The sequence below is a fragment of the Mesoplodon densirostris genome, chromosome 8 (genome assembly GCF_025265405.1).
Source record: "Mesoplodon densirostris isolate mMesDen1 chromosome 8, mMesDen1 primary haplotype, whole genome shotgun sequence".
Taxonomy (NCBI): Eukaryota; Metazoa; Chordata; class Mammalia; order Artiodactyla; family Ziphiidae; genus Mesoplodon; species Mesoplodon densirostris.
The window spans coordinates 33,820,220-33,838,854 of NC_082668.1; the positions used below are offsets into that span (position 1 = coordinate 33,820,220).

Genomic DNA, 18,635 nt, shown 5'->3' on the forward strand with positions numbered 1-18,635 from the left:
CAGCTGCCCAGGACTTCAGTGCCACCCACCATCCTGCCTGCGTCCCCCATAAGGATATTCTCAAATCAGGTTTACCTAGAAAAACCTAAGGGTGAAGTTAAACAGAAAATGCTGGTTGGTATAGTAGTTGGTAGAACATCTTTGAGGGCAATATAACAGTAATTATTATCATAATTGCTCCATTCCGGTAATTCCACTTATTCTAGGGAAGTCATTCTGGATAAGCATAAAAATATGACTACAGAGACGATCGATACTATTTATAATAAAGAAGAAACTGGTAAATTAGGTCTAAAACCGGGAAATTAGTTTAAATCTTCTAATACATAATATAATGGAATATTAGACAATCATATAATGGCATGGAAAAATGTTCAGAGTACATTTTAAGAAAGTAGTACCAAATGAAACTACCATTTTGGTTAAACCAAATATATACATAAAAATATAGGAAGGATAATATACCAAAATATTAGTAGTGGTGGATTACAAATGTTTCTTTTTATACCTAAGTTATGGAATAAACATGTGTTTTCATTTGGTCTTCTCTAATTTGTTTCATCTGTGTTCTGTAGTTTTTAGCATACAGATTCTATACACATTTTGTTAGATTGATATCTAAGTACCTCATTCTTTTTAGACCTATTGTAAATAGTATTTTTTTTAAATTGCAGTTTTCAACTGCTCGTTCCTAGTATATAGAAATATGATTAAATTTTGTGTATTGATACTGTGTCCTGCAATGTTGCTAAATTCATTAATTATAGGAGATTTCTGATAGATTCCTTAGGATTTTCTACACAGATAATTATGTGATCTGCAAACAGTTTTATTTCTTCCTTCCCAATATAAATGTCTTTTTTTTCTTTTTCTATTCTTATTGCATTTGCTATGTCTTATAGTACAATAGTGACTAAGAAGAGTGAAAGTGAACATTCCACCCTAGTCTCTATTTTATGGGGAAAGCACTCAGTTTTTCACCATTAAATATGAAGCTAGCTGTATGATTTTTGTAGAGATTTAGGTATTCCCTTCTAATCCTAGTTTGCTAAAAACTTTGATCATAAATGTATGTTGAATTTTCTCAAATGCTTTTTCTGCATCTACTGATATGATCATGTACTTTTTCTTGATAAGTTTATTAATGTGACTGATTATTAACTGATCATCAAATGTTGAACCAGCCTTGCATTCCCAACAGACACTCTACCTGGCTGTGATGTATTTTTTTTTATACATTGCTAGATTTGGTTTGCACCTATGTCCCCAAGGGATACTGGTCTTTAGTTTTCTTGCACTGTTTTTGTATGGTTTCATTATGAGGGTAATATTGCCTCATATAATGAGTTGGGAAGTTATGCCACTTTTCAATTTTCTGAAGAGAGTGTGAGGAATTGGTGTAATTTCTCCATTAAACATTTGGTAAAATTTGCCACTGAAACCATCTGGGCCTAGAGTTTTCCCTTTTGGAAGGTATTTAACTATAAATTCAATTTCTTTAACAGAGAACTATCCAGGTTATCTACTTATTATTGAATTAGTTTGGGAAATTTGTAGTTGTCAAGAAGTTGATCCATTTCATCTAAATCATCTTATTTATGTGCACAGATTAGCCTGTAGTAGTCCCTTATTATCATGTTGATGTCTGTGAAGTCAGTGGTGATTCATTTTTGGTATGAGTAATTTTTCACCTTTTTTCCCTCAATTTGGCTAGAAGTTTATCAATTTTATTGATATCTTAAGTAGATTTTGGTTTCATTGATTTTCTCCATTGTTTTTCCTCTTTCAATTCCGTTGATTTCTGCTCTTTAATAATTTCTTATTTAAAAACTAATGTAGGGAATTCCCTGGCGGTCCAGTGGTTAGGACTTGGCACTTTCACTGTGGTGGCTCAGGTTCAATCCCTGGTCAGGGAACTAAGATCCCACAAGCCGCCTGGCACGGCCAAAAAAAGAAACCCCCCAAAAAAACAAACTAATGTAATTTAATTTACTTTTTCAAGTTCCTTAGGGTAGAATGAAAGGTCTCAAATTAATAAGTACTTTGTGTTATAAATTTCCCTCTAAGCACTGATATATACTCAGCCTCCTTAAAGATATCTACTATCAGCTTGATAGACTTTTTACATAACCACTATGTACAGAACATTTTGATATTAATTTTTAAGTTGTTACTTATATGCTTGTCTTCCAATTCTCAAATAATTTTCAAACAATAAGAAATACTGTTCGGACTGAAGTGCCCTGGAGCCCAAGGGGAGGGCGGCCTCACTAAGGCTGCTGGCTCTAGAGGGGCCCCACCAGCCAAAGCTGCGACAGTCCTTGGGACCATGGGCCAGAGTGAGTACAACTTGGAGGAGCTTAAAGATGGGGGAAGAGTAAGATGCGGAATCATCTTCCTCCCCACAAATACATCAGAAATACATCTACATGTGGAACAACTACAGAACACCTACTGAATGCTGGCAGAAGACCTCAGACCTCCCAAAAGGCAAGAAACTCCCCACGTACCTGGGTAGGGTAAAAGAAAAAACAAAAAAACAGATACAAAAGAATAGGGACGGGACCTGCACCAGTGTGAGGGAGCTGTGAAGGAGGAAAGGTTTCCACACACTAGGAAGCCCCTTCGCGGGCGGAGACTGCGGGTGGCAGAGGCGGGAAGCTTCGGAGCCACGGAGGAGAGCGCAGCCACAGGGGTGCAGAGGGCAAAGTGGAGATTCCCACACAGAGGATCGGTGCTGACCAGCACTCACCAGCCCGAGAGGTTTGTCTGCTCACCCGCCGGGGCGGGCTGGGGCTGGGAGCTGAGGCTCGGGCTTCGGAGTCAATATCCCAGGGAGAGGACTGGTGCTGGCTGCGTGAACACAGCCTGAAGGGGGCTAGTGCGCCACGGCTAGCCGGGAGGGAGTCCGGGAAAAAGTCTGGACCTGTCGAAGAGACAAGAGACTTTTTCTTGCCTCTTTATTTCCTGGTGCGTGAGGAGAGGGGATTAAGAGCGCCATTGAAAGGAGCTCCAGAGATGGGCGAGAGCCGCGGCTATCAGCGCGGACCCCAGAGACAGTCATGGGACGCTAAGGCTGCTGATGCCACCACCAAGAAGCCTGTGTGCAAGCACAGGTCACTATCCACACCTCTCCTCCCGGGAGCCTGTGCAGCCCACCACTGCCAGGGTCCCGTGATCCAGGGACAACTTCCCCGGGAGAACGCACGGCACGCCTCAGGCTGGTGCAACGTCCCACCGGCCTCTGCCGCCACAGGCTCGCCCCGCATCCGTACCCCTCCCTAACCCCGGCCTGAGTGAGCCAGAGACCCCGAATCAGCTGCTCCTTTAACCCCGTCCTGTCTGAGCGAAGAACAGATGCTCTCGGGCGACCTACACACAGAGCGGGGCCAAATCCAAAGCTGAACCCTGGGAGCTGTGCAAACAAAGAAGAGAAAGGGAAATTTCTCCCAGCAGCCTCAGGAGCAGCAGATTAAATCTCCACAATCAACTTGATGTACCCTGCATCTGTGGAATACCTGAATAGACAACGAATCATTTCAAACTGAGGAGGTGGATTTTGGGATCACTGGTATATATATTTTTCCAACTTTTTCTCTTTTTGTGAGTGTGTATGTGTATGCGTCTGTGTGTGATTTTTGTCTGTATAGCTTTGCTTTTACCATTTGTCCTAGGGGTCTGTCTGTCGGGTTTTCTTTTTTTTTTTTTTTTATTACTTAAAAATTTTTTTTCTTAATTATTTTTTATTTTAATAACTTTATTTTATTTTACGTTATTTTATTTTATCTTCTTTCTTTCCTTCTTTTTTTTCTCCCTTTTATTCTTAGCCATGTAGAGGACAGGCTCTTGGTGCTCCAGCCAGGCGTCAGGGCTGTGCCACTGAGGTGGGAGAGCCAAGTTCAGGACACTGGTCCACAAGAGACCTCCCAGCTCCACGTAATATCAAATGGCAAAAATCTCCCAGAGATCTCATGTCAATGCCAAGACCCAGCTCCACTCAAAGACCAGCAAGCTACAGTGCTGGACACCCTATGCCAAACAACTAGCAAGACAGGAACACAACCCCATCCATTACCAGGGAGGCTGCCTAAAATCATAATAAGACCACAGACACCTCAAAACACACCAGGAGACGTGGACCTCCCCACCAGAAAGACAAGATCCAGCCTCATCCACCAGAACACAGGAACTAGGCCCCTCCACCAGGAAGCCTACACAACCCACTGAACCACCCCTAGCCACTGGGGACACACACCAAAAACAACGGAAACTACAAACCTGCAGCCTGTGAAAAGGAGACTCCAAACACAGTAAGTTAAGCAAAATGAAAAGACAGAGAAACACACAGCAGATGAAGGAGCAAGGCAAAAACCGACCAGACCTAACAAATGAAGAGGAAATAGGCAGTCTACCTGAAAAAGAATTCAGAATAATGATACTAAAGATGATCCAAAATCTTGGAAATAGAATGGAGAAAATACAAGAAACGTTTAACAAGGACTTAGAAGAACTAAAGAGCAAACAAACAGTGATGAACAACACAGTAAGTGAAATTAAAAATTCTCTAGAAGGAATCAATAGTAGAATATCTGAGGCAGAAGAACAGATAAATGACCTGGAAGATAAAATAGTGGAAATAACTACTGCAGAGAAGAATAAAGAAAAAAGAATGAAAAGAATTGAGGACAGTCTCAGAGACGTCTGGGACAACATTAAACGCACCAACAGTCGAATTATAGGGATCCCAGAAGAAGAAGAGAAAAAGAAAGGGACTGAGAAAATATTTGAAGAGATTATAGTCGAAAACTTACCTAATGTGGGAAAGGAAATAGCTAATCAAGTCTAGGAAGCACAGCGAGTCCCATACAGGATAAATCCAAAGAGAAACATGCCAAGACACATATTAACCAAACTATCAAAAATTAAATACAAAGAACAAATATTAAAAGCAGCAAGGGAAAAACAACAAGTAACACATAAGGGAATCCCCATAAGGTTAACAGCTGATCTTTCAGCAGGAACTCTGCAAGCCTGAAGGGAGTGGCAGGACATATTTAAATTGATGAAAGAGAAAAACCTACAACCAAGATTACTCTACCCACCAAGGATCTGACTCAGATTTGACAGAGAAATTAAAAGCTTTACAGACAAGCAAAAGCTAAGAGAATTCAGCACCACCAAACCAGCTTTACAACAAATGCTAAAGGAACTTCTCTAGACAGGAAACACAAGAGAAGGAAAAGACCTACAATAATAAACCCAAAACAATAAAGAAAATGGTAATAGGAACATACATATCGATAATTACCTTAAGTGTAAATTTATTAAATGCTCCAACCAAAAGACATAGACTGGATGAACGGATACAAAAACAAGACCCGTATATATGCTGTCTACAAGAGACCCACTTCAGATCTAGGGACACATACACACTGAAAGTGAGGGAATGGAAAAAGATGTTACACGCAAATGGAAATCAAAAGAAAGCAGGAGTAGCAATTCTCATATCAGACAAAATAGACTTTAAAACAAAGACTAGTACAAGAGACAAAGAAGGACACTATGTAATGATCAAGGGATAAATCCAAGAAGAAGATATAACAATTGTAAATATTTATGCACCCAACATAGGAGTACCTCAATACATAAGGCAAATACTAACAGCCATAAAAGGGGAAATCAACAGTAACGCAATCATACTAGGGGACTTCAACACCCCACTTTCACCAAGGGACAGATCATCCAAAAGGAGAATAAATAAGAAAACACAAGCTTTAAATGATACATTAAACAAGATGGACTTAATTGATATTTATAGGACATTCCCTCCAGAAACAACAGAATACACATTCTTCTCAAATGCTCATGGAACATTCTCCAGGACACATCATATCTTGGGTCACAAATCAAGCCTTGGTAAATTTCAGAAAATTGAAATCATATCAATTATCTTTTGTGACCACAACGCTATGAGACTAGATATCAATTACAGGAAGAAATCTGTAAGAAATACAAACACATGGAGGCTACACCACACACCACTTAATAACCAAGAGATCACTGAAGAAAACAAAGAGGAAATCAAAAAATACCTAGAAACAAATGACAGTGAAAACACAACGACCCAAAATCTATGGGATGCAGCAAAGCAGTTCTAAGAGGGAAGTTTATAGCTATACAAGCCTACCTTAAGAAACAAGAAACATCTCAAATAAACAACCTAACCTTACACCTAAAGCAATGAGAGGAAGAACAAAAAAGCCCCAAAGTTAGCAGAAGGAAACAAATCATAAAGATCACATCAGAAATAAATAAAAAGGAATGAAGGAAACGATAGCAAAGATCAATAAAACTAAAAGCTGGTTCGTTGAGAAGATAAACAAAATTGATAAACCATTAGCCAGACTCATCAAGAAAAAAAGGGAGAAGACTCAAAACATTAGAATTAGAAATGAAAAAGAGGAAGTAACAACTGACACTTCAGAAATACAAAGGATCATGAAAGATTATCAGAAGCAACTATATGCCAATAAAATGGAAAAACTGGAAGAAATGGACAAATTCTTAGAAAGGCACACCTTCTGAGACTGAACCAGGAATAGAAGATATAAACAGACCAATCACAAGCACTGAAATTGAAACTGTGATTAAAAATCTTCCAACAAACAAAAGCCCAGGACCAGATGGCTTCACAGGCGAATTCTATCAAACATTTAGAGAAGAGCTAACACCTGTCCTTCTCAAACTCTTCCAAAATATAGCAGAGGGGGCTTCCCTGGTGGCGCAGTGATTGAGAGTCTGCCTGCCAATGCAGGGGACATGGGTTCGTGCCCCGGTCCGGGAAGATCCCACATGCTGCGGAGCAGCTACGCCCATGAGCCATGGCCGCTGAGCCTGCGCGTACGGAGCCTGTGCTCTGCAAAGGCAGAGGCCACAACAGTGAGAGGCCTGCGTACGGCAAAAAAAAAAAAAAAAAACAAAACATAGCAGAGGGAGGAACACTCCCAAACTCATTCTACGGGGCCACCATCACTCTGATACCAAAACCAGACAAGGATTTCCAAAAAAAAAGAAAACTACAGGCCAACATCACTGATGAACATAGGTGCAAAAATCCTCAACAAAATACTAGCAAACAGAATCCAACAGCGCATTAAAAGGGTCATACATTATAATCAAATGGGGTTTATCCCAGGAATGCAAGGATTCTTCAATATATGCAAATCAATCAACGTGATACACCATATTAACAAACTGAAGGAGAAACATCTTATGATCATCTCAAAAGATGCAGAGAAAGCTTTTGACAAAATTCAACACCCCTTTATGATAAAAAACCCTCCAGAATGTAGGCATAGAGGGAACTTTCCTCAACATAATAAAGCCCATATATGAGAAACCCACAGCCAACATCGTCCTCAATGGTGAAAACCTGAAACCATTTCCACTAACATCAGTAACAAGACAAGGTTGCCTGCCCACTCTCACCACTATTATTCAACATAGTTTTGGAAGTTTTAGCCACAGCAATCAGAGAAGAAAAAGAAATAATAGGAGTCCAAATTGGAAAAGAAAAAGTAAAGCTGTCACTGTTTGCAGGTGACATGATACTGTACATACAGAATCCTAAAGATGCTACCAGAAAACTACTAGAGTTAATCAATGAATTTGGTAGAGTAGCAGGATACAAAATTAATGCACAGAAATCTCTTGCACTCCTATACACTAATGATGAAAAATCTGAAAGTGAAATTAAGAGAACACTCCCGTTTACCATTGCAACAAAAAGAATAAAATATCTAGGAATAAACCTACCTAAGGAGACAAAACACCTGTATGCAGAAAACTATAAGACACTGATGAAAGAAATTAAAGATGATACAAATAGATGGAGAGATATACCATATTCCTGGATTGGGAGAATCAACATTGTGAAAATGACTCTACTACCCAAAGCAATCTACAGATTCAATGCAATCCCTATCAAACTACCAATGGCATTTTTCACAGAACTAGAACAGAAAATTTCAGTTTGTATGGAAACACAAAAGACCCTGAATAGCCAAAGCAATCTTGAGAAAGAAAAACAGAGCTGGAGGAATCAAGCTCCCTGACTTCAGACTATACTACAAAGCTACAGTAATCAAGACAATATGGTACTGGCACAAAAACAGAAATATAGATCAATGGAACAGGATAGAAAGCCCAGAGATAAACCCACGCACATATGGTCACCTTATCTTTGATAAAGGAGAGAGGAATGTACAGTGGAGAAAAGATAGCCTCTTCAATAAGTGGTGCTGTGAAAACTGGACAGCTACATGTAAAAGAATGAAATTAGAACACTCCCTAACACCATACACAAAAATAAACTCAAAATGGATTCAAGACCTAAATGTAAGGCCAGACACCATCAAACTCGTAGAGGAAAACAAAGGCAGAACACTCTATGACATAAATCACAGCAAGACCCTTTTTGACCCACCTCCTAGAGAAATGAAAATAAAAACAAAAATAAACAAATGGGACCTAATGAAACTTAAAAGCTTTTGCACAGCAAAGGAAACCATACACAAGACGAAAAGACAGCCCTCAGAATGGGAGAAAGTATTTTCAAATGAAGCAACTGACAAAGGATTAATCTCCAAAACATACAAGCAACTCATGCAGCTCAATATCAAAAAAACAAACAACCCAATCCAAAAATGGGCAGAAGACCTAAATAGACCATTTATCCAAAGAAGATATACAGATTGCCAACAAACACATGAAAGAATGCTCAACATCACTAATCATTAGAGAAATGCAAATCAAAACTACAATGAGGTATCATCTCACACCAGTCAGAATGGCCATCATCAAAAAGTCTACAAACAATAAATGCTGGAGAGGGTGTGGAGAAAAGGGAACCCTCTTGCACTGTTGGTGGGAATGTAAATTGATACAGCCACTATGGAGAACAGTATGGAGGGTCCTTAAAAAACTAAAAATAGAACTACCATACGACTCAGCAATCCCACTACTGGCCATATACCCTGAGAAAACCATAATTCGAAAAGAGTCATGTACCAAAATGTTCATTGCAGCTCTATTTACAATTGCAGGTCATGGAAGCAACCTAAGTGTCCATCAACAGATGAATGGATAAAGAAGATGTGACATATATACAATGGAATATTACTAAGCCATAAAAAGGAACAAAACTGAGTTATCTGTAGTGAGGTGAATGGACCTAGAGACTGTCATACAGAGTGAAGTAAGTCAGAAAGAGAAAAACAAATACCGTATGCTAACACATATATATGGAATCTGAAAACAAAAGAAAAAAATTAAATGGTCAGAAGAACCTAGGGGCAAGACGGGAATAAAGATGCAGACTTACTAGAGAATGGACTTGAGGACACGGGGAGGGGGAAGGGTAAGCTGGGACCAAGTGAGAGAGTGGCATGGACATATATACACTACCAAACGTAAAATAGATAGCTAGTGGGAAGCAGCTGCATAGCACAGGGAGATCAGCTTGGTGCTTTGTGACCACCTAGAGGGGTGGGATGGGGAGGGTGGGAGGGAGGGAGATGCAAGAAGGAAGAGATATGGGAACATATGTATATGTATAATTGATTCACTTTGTTATAAAGCGGAAACTGACACACCATTGTAAAGCAATTATACTCTAATAAAGATGTTAAAAAATAAAAATAAATAAATAAAATAAAAAACAGAAAAGAAATACTGTTCGTTTTCAAAGTTCAGTCTTGTTATTACTCTCATCTGAACATTAAATGCTTGAAATCAACATAAAAAACTAGTATTAAAAACATTTAATAGTTTTACCTGAAACTTGAGCTTGCTCTCTCCCCCTTCCCGGTCTCGTTTATGCATATTCACCATTAAGGCTTCATAACAATCCTTCCAATAGAGTGCCATGCTCTCATGACCATCATAAAATGCACGGGTTTCATACTGCTTCATATAAGGTACAATCTTATAAAAAATATACATACGCAAAATTTAATGCATGCCTCTATAAAAATGATGATTTAGTAGAAAAACCCCACTCAACGAAGATGAAACTTACATATTTTTCAATGTAAACTTGCCATTCATTTGAACTGCAATATTCTTGAAAATCTTCGAAAAATGAAGAGCTTCCATTGGTAAAAGGTAAAGAAGGCAGATGCAAGTTCATGAAGAGAAGCTCATAAATTTTGGAAACCAGGGTACGGACAAGCGGAATCAGAAATGAGTATATTTCAGTCTGTTCCTTGATTGATTCACTTAGAACATGTTCCAGCTTCCCTAAAATGTAACATGCTTCATCCTGATTTTCAATCACCTTGGTCTGAAGAAGGGTGTTGAGCTTAGCTGATGCCACTGCACAAACCTGGAGTAAAATAGTGAAATAAAGCAGATATTTAGTGATAACAAAGTTCTTTGGCTCCTCTTGAAGTTGCTTTTTAAAATGAATTATAAAAGTAACCCATGTTTAATTTGGAATATACAGCAAAGTTAAGAGGTTGATAATTAATCACCCCAACATCCACTCTACTCCTTCAGAGAGTTTGCAAGAATTCGGGGATGATTCCATCTCTAGTTCTAAAAGATATAAACCAAACAGAATATCCAACCCCTTGCCACAGTGACTGGTTCAGGTAACTCATCTTTCAGTCAACTCATGTCACTCTCTTTGTCACATGGATTCATTCAGGGATAACTTTATCATGCAAAGACACAACTTTTATACAATAATTGTAAAGAACCGTGAAAGGGCTTGGATTTTATTAATACCTCATCTCCAAGGTGACAAGTTAGCCTACCACTGTTTCACAGATGCTGGCAGAAGAATGAGACTCCTGGATCAGAGACGAAGATCTACAGCATTAGCAGTAGCCAGAATATCAGCACTTGCCCTGTTCCCCGAAATGTAATTCCATGGTGAGAAATGAAAAGAACTAGATGATGCCTGCACACCCAGTGGTTGCATTATAGGAGAGGAACCCCAAGCAAAGTGAACACAAGTCTTTTAAATTGGGTAGTAAGTGTACCTGAATGTTGCCTTGGAAGGAGACATTATCTTTATTATACTGGACAGTAAACAAACCTGCTTTTGCTCTGGAGGGAGACATCATCTCTATCTTCCCAAGCTGTTCACTATACATGCATCCTCAAAAAGACAGTTCATCACAAAGGCATCCAGTGTCTGTATTCACAAGAGATCCATGAAGAACTGTCTACCAACAATGACTCTAGGAAGAAGCACTCTCTTTCTCTGGATATGAACAAGGAAGTACGTAGCCTTAATTGCTGCTGGCAGTGATTTTGTGACAATAAGGGCAGCCAGCTTAAGACAAGCTGACATGATGGAGAGCAATGCTGTGAGAACAGCAAACAAATGGAACTAGAGCCTTGACTGAATCATGCCTTAAATTCATCTTAGCTATGGAATTTTCAACTATATGAATCTTCTTAACTAAGTCAGCTTGCATTGATATTTCTGTTACTTGGAATCAAAAGCATTCTTATAGATAAAGGACAGTGAACAGGCAACTGAGTAAAGTTCCCAAGGAAAATACCTATCTAGGGCACAAACCCAGGCAAAGGAATATGCTATATTACCCTTAAGCTCTGGCCTTAAACTCCATCCTAGAAAGGTAAATTGGTCACGAAGGGGCCTCCCTTCATCTAGACTAGAGAAAGATGGAAGTCTTAAAACCAAAACAGGACAAATGATATCAAGTGTCTCCTTCTCCCTTAACCCTATAACCCAATTTTGGATCATATTACTTTCAAAATAAAGAAAAGCAAGAGAAAGAAAGGAAGTATTAAAAACTGACATCACTTCAAAAATATATGTGTGCCTATATATGGAATCTAAAAAAACAATGGTTATGAAGAACCTAGGGGCAGGACAGGAATAAAGATGCAAACGTAGAGAATGGACTTGAGGACAAGGGGAGGAGGAAGGGTAAGCTGGGACAAAATGAGAGAGTGGCATGCACTTATATACACTACTAAATGTAAAATAGATAGCTAGTGGGAAGCAGCCACATAGCACAGGGAGATCAGCTCCGTGCTTTGTGCCCACCTAGAGGGGTGGGATAGGGAGGGTGGGAGGGAGATGCAAGAGGGAGGAGATATGGGGATATATGTAAATGTATAGCTGATTCATTATGTTATAAAGCAGAAACTAACACACCACTGTAAAGCAATTATACTCCAATAAAGATGTTAAAAAAAAAAAAGAATATATGTGTACCAAAAGCTGATCTGAGCTGTATGAACATGTCTTTGACGGCCAAGGCAACAATAAGGGATCTCAGGCAGTCTTTCCATGCAAGACTTAAAGAAGCAAACAGCACTGGAGGAAACAACCTCTAAGATGGCTCAAAACTTTAACTTTTCTACTTTTAACTTAATCCTCTAATAGTGAAGCTTCTCTACCTTTCTCAGGTTTTCCCCAAATCCCTTCACTTTAGTCTTTGAATCTGACTACAGCAGCTTAAACCCAATAGAGGCCAACAAATGTGAGACAAAAGGTCATAAAATCTCATTATCCAGGAAATACCAATGTTAATATTCTGGGCTTTTTTGCTATATGTTTTTAAAAATACTATTCACATGAAAGGTTGAATATTCAGTGCTTTGCTTTTAACTTAGGATGACAGTATTAAATAACTATAAGTTTATATGTTTATTTAAAATTATAAAGACACTTTCAGTGAATACAATGATTTACTTACCACTGACTTAACTTTGGATAACTTTGGATACACACACACAACCCCCACACACATAGATATGATAGCCCTGCCCTCACATTATAAAGAGTACTACATTACGGTCACCTGAGAAATGACAAAAAAAAACAGGGCCCTAGTTCCCCTGTTTAATTACTGAGTGATGCCCCACACAAAGGCTTTTTTTTTTTTTTGCGGTACGCGGGCCTCTCACTGTTGTGGCCTCTCCCGTTGCGGAGTACAGGCTCCGGACGCGCAGGCTCAGCGGCCATGGCTCACGGGCCCAGCCGCTCCGTGGCACGTGGGATCTTCCTGGACCGGGGCACGAACCTGTGTCCCCTGCATCGGCAGGCAGACTCTCAACCACTGCGCCACCAGGGAAGCCCACAAAGGCATTTTTAAAAAGCTCCTCTAGATGATTTCATGTGTAGCTAGTGAAGAGAATCACTGGCTGAGCTAAGACAACTGAAGGAGCAGAAACCCAGACAATGCAGTGACCATATACTGCATCTAAATAAATCGACAACTTACTCAGTCCTGCTTTAAAGACAAGCTGGGAAATCCTGGCATTTATGTGAAATCTCCTAATACTTAAATGCTGGCAATTAAATAATAATGTATGGGCCAAACAAAACAAATTTGCTAGCCAGATTCTTTTTGCAGGCAACTCTATTTAAACCCCTACAAGGGAAGGGGTTCCTTCCCCAGCCTTTAAAATGCACAACCTCAGGGAAATATGCTTTTATTCCTGAGAGAGTGAAATTAAACAAGTAGCTAGTGAGAAGTGTTATAGGTCACTAACTACTGGTTGATAGGATCAGTCTTACCTGTAGGTGCTGCACACTTTATTTATTTAATAAGTAATTATAGAGTCCTATTATGGTACAGGCACTGGATATTTAATCGTGAGCAGATTAAAACAGACATTTTACTTCTCCTTGGAAATCTCACCAAGGATAAAAACACTGAGGGTGATCATGAGTGGAAAAAAACAGAGTTCTAATATCTAAAAAAAGAACTACCTGGTATGCTGGCTGCAAGGGCTTTAACAGCCACCAGACATATTAATAAAAAAGCCAAAAAAGTTACCTTCGTTCTATTTCTAGATGGAGAAAAAAAGAAAACTACAATGAACATCTATGTGTACAAATACTGTTTGGTATTTTAGATTATTACCTCAGGATATAGTTTTAGAGTAGAATTACCAGACAAAGCATATAATAACTTTTTTTTAAAGTTCTAAGTTCATATAATTTTCAAACTGTATTTAAAAGCTGTACAATTCAAATTTTCATCATCCACATATCAGAATGTTTATTTTTTCTTTAGCTTTTCTGCTTTTTCCATGTTTTTTACAATGACCATGTGTTACCTTTATGATTAGGAAAAAACCCACTATCTTTAAAAAGTTAGTAACATGGGGAAATGAGTTTAATATAATTGTAAGAAAAATAAAAAAGAACACAAAATTATCAAAATATATGATGGTTTTAATCATCTGAAAAAATATATACAGAGAAAAAAACATTAAAATATTGACAGTTGTTTTCTCTTAGGCTATAGGATGAAGGATGTTTTATCTATTTTTTGTCTTTATGTTTTTTGTGTACTTTCCACAATGAGTATGTTTTCTTTAATGACTGGAAAAGAATACCTGTTGAAAAATATGGTCTTTTTAAAATAGGGCAACCTTATGGTATTTTAACCTCCTCATGTTCTTATCAATATTATAGCAAGTTTATATTAGAAACGATTATCAAAAGAAAATAAAAAGGGCCAGATAAATAACCATGCAATAAATGTCATGACTAATCCAATGTAGGTAATCACAAGCATCCAATATAAATAGAAAGATGACAGACTAAAATCTGCATGGAACTTTCCCAACCTTTAAAATTTTTGAAAATAATAAATATTCTGTGGGTCCATCTTTTATTTATCCTTATAATAGAAACCTAGCACAATGCTAATACTTGGTAGGTATTCAGTAAGTGTTTAATAAAGGAAGAAAAATGAGATAAATGTAAAACTGAATTAGTGGATTATTTTTTGTTTGTTTGTTTTTTGTTTTTTTGTGGTATGCGGGCCTCTCACTGTTGTGGCCTCCCCCCGTTGCGGAGCACAGGCTCCGGACGCGCAGGCTCAGCGGCCATGGCTCACGGGCCCAGCCGCTCCGCGGCATATGGGATCCTCCCAGACCGGGGCACGAACCCGTATCCCCTGCATCGGCAGGCGGACTCTCAACCACTTGCGCCACCAGGGAGGCCCGAATTAGTGGATTATTAAGTACAGAAAAATATTTTGACAGAACACTTTAAAAAATAATTTTCCTAAAAATGCAAGCCCTAAACTTCACATGTATAAAAGTCTATGCAGGCTGTATAGCTCCTAGCTATACTAAATGTAGATGATGTGAGTAATGCCCTCTAATATAAGCTATATAAAAATCCTCTAAAAGGAAACCTTAAATTATACTGAATCATAAACATCAGGAAAAAAGAATCGATTAGCTGCCTCTCAAGCTTCTTTCTCATCTCACAAAATTGAAACTAGAGCTAAATCATGATATTTTTGAAACTAATTAAAAAATTAGAACGCTGAAAACATAATTGCCATTCAGTTACTGCACAAATTCCTATGTTACGTGTGAGTATATAAAATAACATAAAAGAATCGACAAACCTGCAAATTACCCCTTCCAATGAAGCCTAGAAGCATCTGGATTTGAATCTGAGATAGTTTCACCCATACTGGACTTTCAGAATACCAGACTGACAGACTGTCGAAGAGCAGCATCATATCCTCTAAAAGCTAACATAAAGGAAAAATTGAGAAATAAAAACATTCCATTTTTAAATCTACTGATGATGAGTTTTCCCAACAGTAATACAAATCATAAATATTTCAAAACTAATTCAATGTTCAGTTGGTAAAAACCAAAAGAATTATCCTAGTAAGAGTTACTTAACAAAAGTAACTATCACATCTGCGACTATCACATCTTATCCATGTTTATCACATCTGATTAAATATTAATGCTCTGAAAAGAGGGGATACAAAATTTCTTTCTTTGAATAAAGTCCTTCACTACCAAAAAAATAATTTCAGAGATGTTACTGCACCTTCTCAGTCCACATGTTCGAATTAACTAGTCCCTCTGACTGCAGAAAGTCCTGTATGATCAGCATGAGTCGGAAAGCATTTTCAGCAGTTACTGGATTAAATTTTGCTTCTCTGTTTTCTGTGACTGCCCATTCTAACATCTTCTGTAGCAAACTAAATATAAAACAAAGTCCTCTTAAAACAATTTTAAATTTATAAAAATAACAGGTCACCAAAAAAAAAAAAAAAAACCCAGCAACAACAAACCTCATTATTTATTAATAGGAATGTACCTCCAAAGATACAGTATCACTGGCAGGTATAAGACACTGTGGATGGAATTTAGTAATAATGAAGCAACTTTTTAATCTTTGGAGTACTTATCTTTAATATACCTAATATTAAAAGGAAAAGGAAAAGTTACCTGTTTGACTTGACCTTGAAAAAGCTATGAAAATAATTCACATTCCAGCCTCCATGAGATACTTAAAAAGTTTCTTTAAAACTGAAATTGAAAATGTTAGGGAAGAAAGCCTTATGCCTTACAGAGAGTCTAGCCCTATGGAAAAACAAAAAAGTAATTCTGTTCTAGTGCGCTGTTGGTACAGTGTTCTATCATATGCAGGGAACTCAAAGCTTTTGAGAAGTAATTTTCATGAAAACACTACTACCTTCCTTTAGCATGGAAGCACTCAAATTTGGACAAGACTGTAGAACACATGCACCAAGTGCTTAGATACTGCAGAAAACGACTTAAACAAGGAATATATAATCACTTAGAATCCAAATTAATGTAAGAATTAAATTTCCTCACATTGGAGTTAGTTTTGGATTTCTCTCTAGATCCCACTAGAATGGCAACAGACAGGAGAAGGGCTGAGCACAAAGCTTCTCCTTTTTTCTCTCTCTACATCCACTGAATACTGAATAAAGGTTCAATAACAAATATTGTTTTGGACTCCTGCCCACTCTAAAAGGAGAGGGCATATCATCAACTGAATGCTTACATTAGTTTTATTTCATCTGATGGTCGAAGTAGCTCACTGGATATTCCTGGTTTAGTTAGTGCCGAAAACACTTGTCCCCGTTCAATCCAAGTATCGTCATCAGACTTTTCTAGTCCCTTACACATTACACAGTTCAAAATATTTGTCAGTAATTGAATAAGCTCTTCCTCACATCTCTATAAAAAAGAGAAAGTAATATGAAATTATTAGAGGGAGGGGTGTTAAAAGCACATCATGAGAACCATCAGGTACATGAATTATAATCACTCAACATATTTTTAAGGTGGCTGCATGAACCTGGAACTTTACTACGAAGGCCCTAGAGATGTAAAGATGAATAAGACACTGGCTTTGCTCTCAAGACACTCACAATTTGGTGACTTCTAGGCTTCTAATACCTTAGATCATGAGACTTGGAACATGAATAATACATGAAATTATTAACAATCACACATATCTGAGGTCAGACATAAAAAAAATAAAACCACATTTGGACAAATAAGGAATCTTACCTCTTGGTTTTCAAGTAAAGAGAAGTCATCACTAAAGCCCACATCATTTGTGATGCTGCTTTCTTTGTCAGATTGCACAGAAAATGACTTAGTGGACTCTATCGGGGATGGCGTGCTAGGCAAGCTGTCTGGCATTTGACTTCCACTATCACTCAGTTCACATGAATCAATTCCACTGAGATCTAAACTCAGATGTGAAGGGTTATTATGCCAGAATTCTCCTCGATTCTCTGATTTGAAAGATAATTCTCCCATCAAGCTATCTTCTTGAAATAATGGTGTGTTCGAGTCTGGGGAGTGTCTATCCTCCAAACTCCACTGATCTGAAGACACATGAGCTGAGGCAAAAGAGCTGATTTTTTCCTCATCTGTCTTTTCATCAGAGTTCCTCTTCATATCTTCAGCTGATATATTTTTATCATTGTCTTTCATTACAACAGCCCTACTGTGCTTATGAAGAGTATTTCCATTTTCAAAATTTGCTTTTAAAAAAAGCCTAACTAAAGTGTCTTGCCAACCCACTTGTTGAGCTATTTGATGTGCTGCATCTGGCTGGGACTGTAAAATCTGTAAAATCTGTGAAGAGATTAAGAATGCAAAATTCATCAAAAAGTGTACAGTACTTTACATCAAAAACAGTTTCTTTTCAGCTATTTTAATGACAAAGTAATTTAATAAGAAACTTGGAAGGATATACTTTCAAACGATTATATTCTTAACTAGATTAGAAACTATTTGAAGGGCAAACATTGTGTTTTTAACTAATCTGCATATTACTCATTGTATATCTAGAGTTGGGATGGACTCAAATATTTGCTGAAAGATAAAAAAGAAAAAAAAGATAAAATAATCCTCCACATACCAACACACTCACGTTATTAATTTAATTTGGTTGGAGAAAAAAATATAGATAGAATTAAGGTATATATAAAATGTAATAAAGTTATATCCTCTCGACTAAGCACTTTCCATGAGCCTAGTACATTTGTTTAGTAAATACTGAACATCTACTGTCTGCCAGGCACAGTTCTGGAACTATGGTTAGGGAGTAAACTAGAACATATAAGAAACTTTGACAGAACCTAGGTACACCAAGAATGTTTTCCCACCTCATTTTTTCCCCAGGCAAAGTTAATGGCTGCTTTTGCAAAAACATTTTTTTTCATTAACTCTACATGGTACAAACAAAACAAAAACTGAACTTTAATTCCAGAAAACTATTTCCAATAAGATGGATGCTGATATTTAGCTGGAATAAGAAACTGAAATTAAAGAGT

General features: G+C 37.9%; 1 protein-coding gene across 4 annotated transcripts in view; it reads right to left on the reverse strand.

Moving 5' to 3' along the window:
* NBEAL1 (neurobeachin like 1) overlaps positions 1-18,635 on the reverse strand; it is a 172,035-nt gene that overhangs the window by 63,648 nt on the left and 89,752 nt on the right. For all 4 annotated transcript variants that reach the window (XM_060106210.1, XM_060106208.1, XM_060106209.1 and 1 more), the window contains 6 exons: positions 17,359-17,934; positions 16,847-17,022; positions 15,860-16,013; positions 15,420-15,548; positions 10,079-10,384; positions 9,835-9,984 (listed from right to left, as the gene is read on the reverse strand). In XM_060106210.1, the coding sequence (XP_059962193.1) occupies positions 9,835-9,984; positions 10,079-10,384; positions 15,420-15,548; positions 15,860-16,013; positions 16,847-17,022; positions 17,359-17,934 (1,491 nt within the window). The remainder of the gene's footprint in view (positions 1-9,834; positions 9,985-10,078; positions 10,385-15,419; positions 15,549-15,859; positions 16,014-16,846; positions 17,023-17,358; positions 17,935-18,635) is intronic.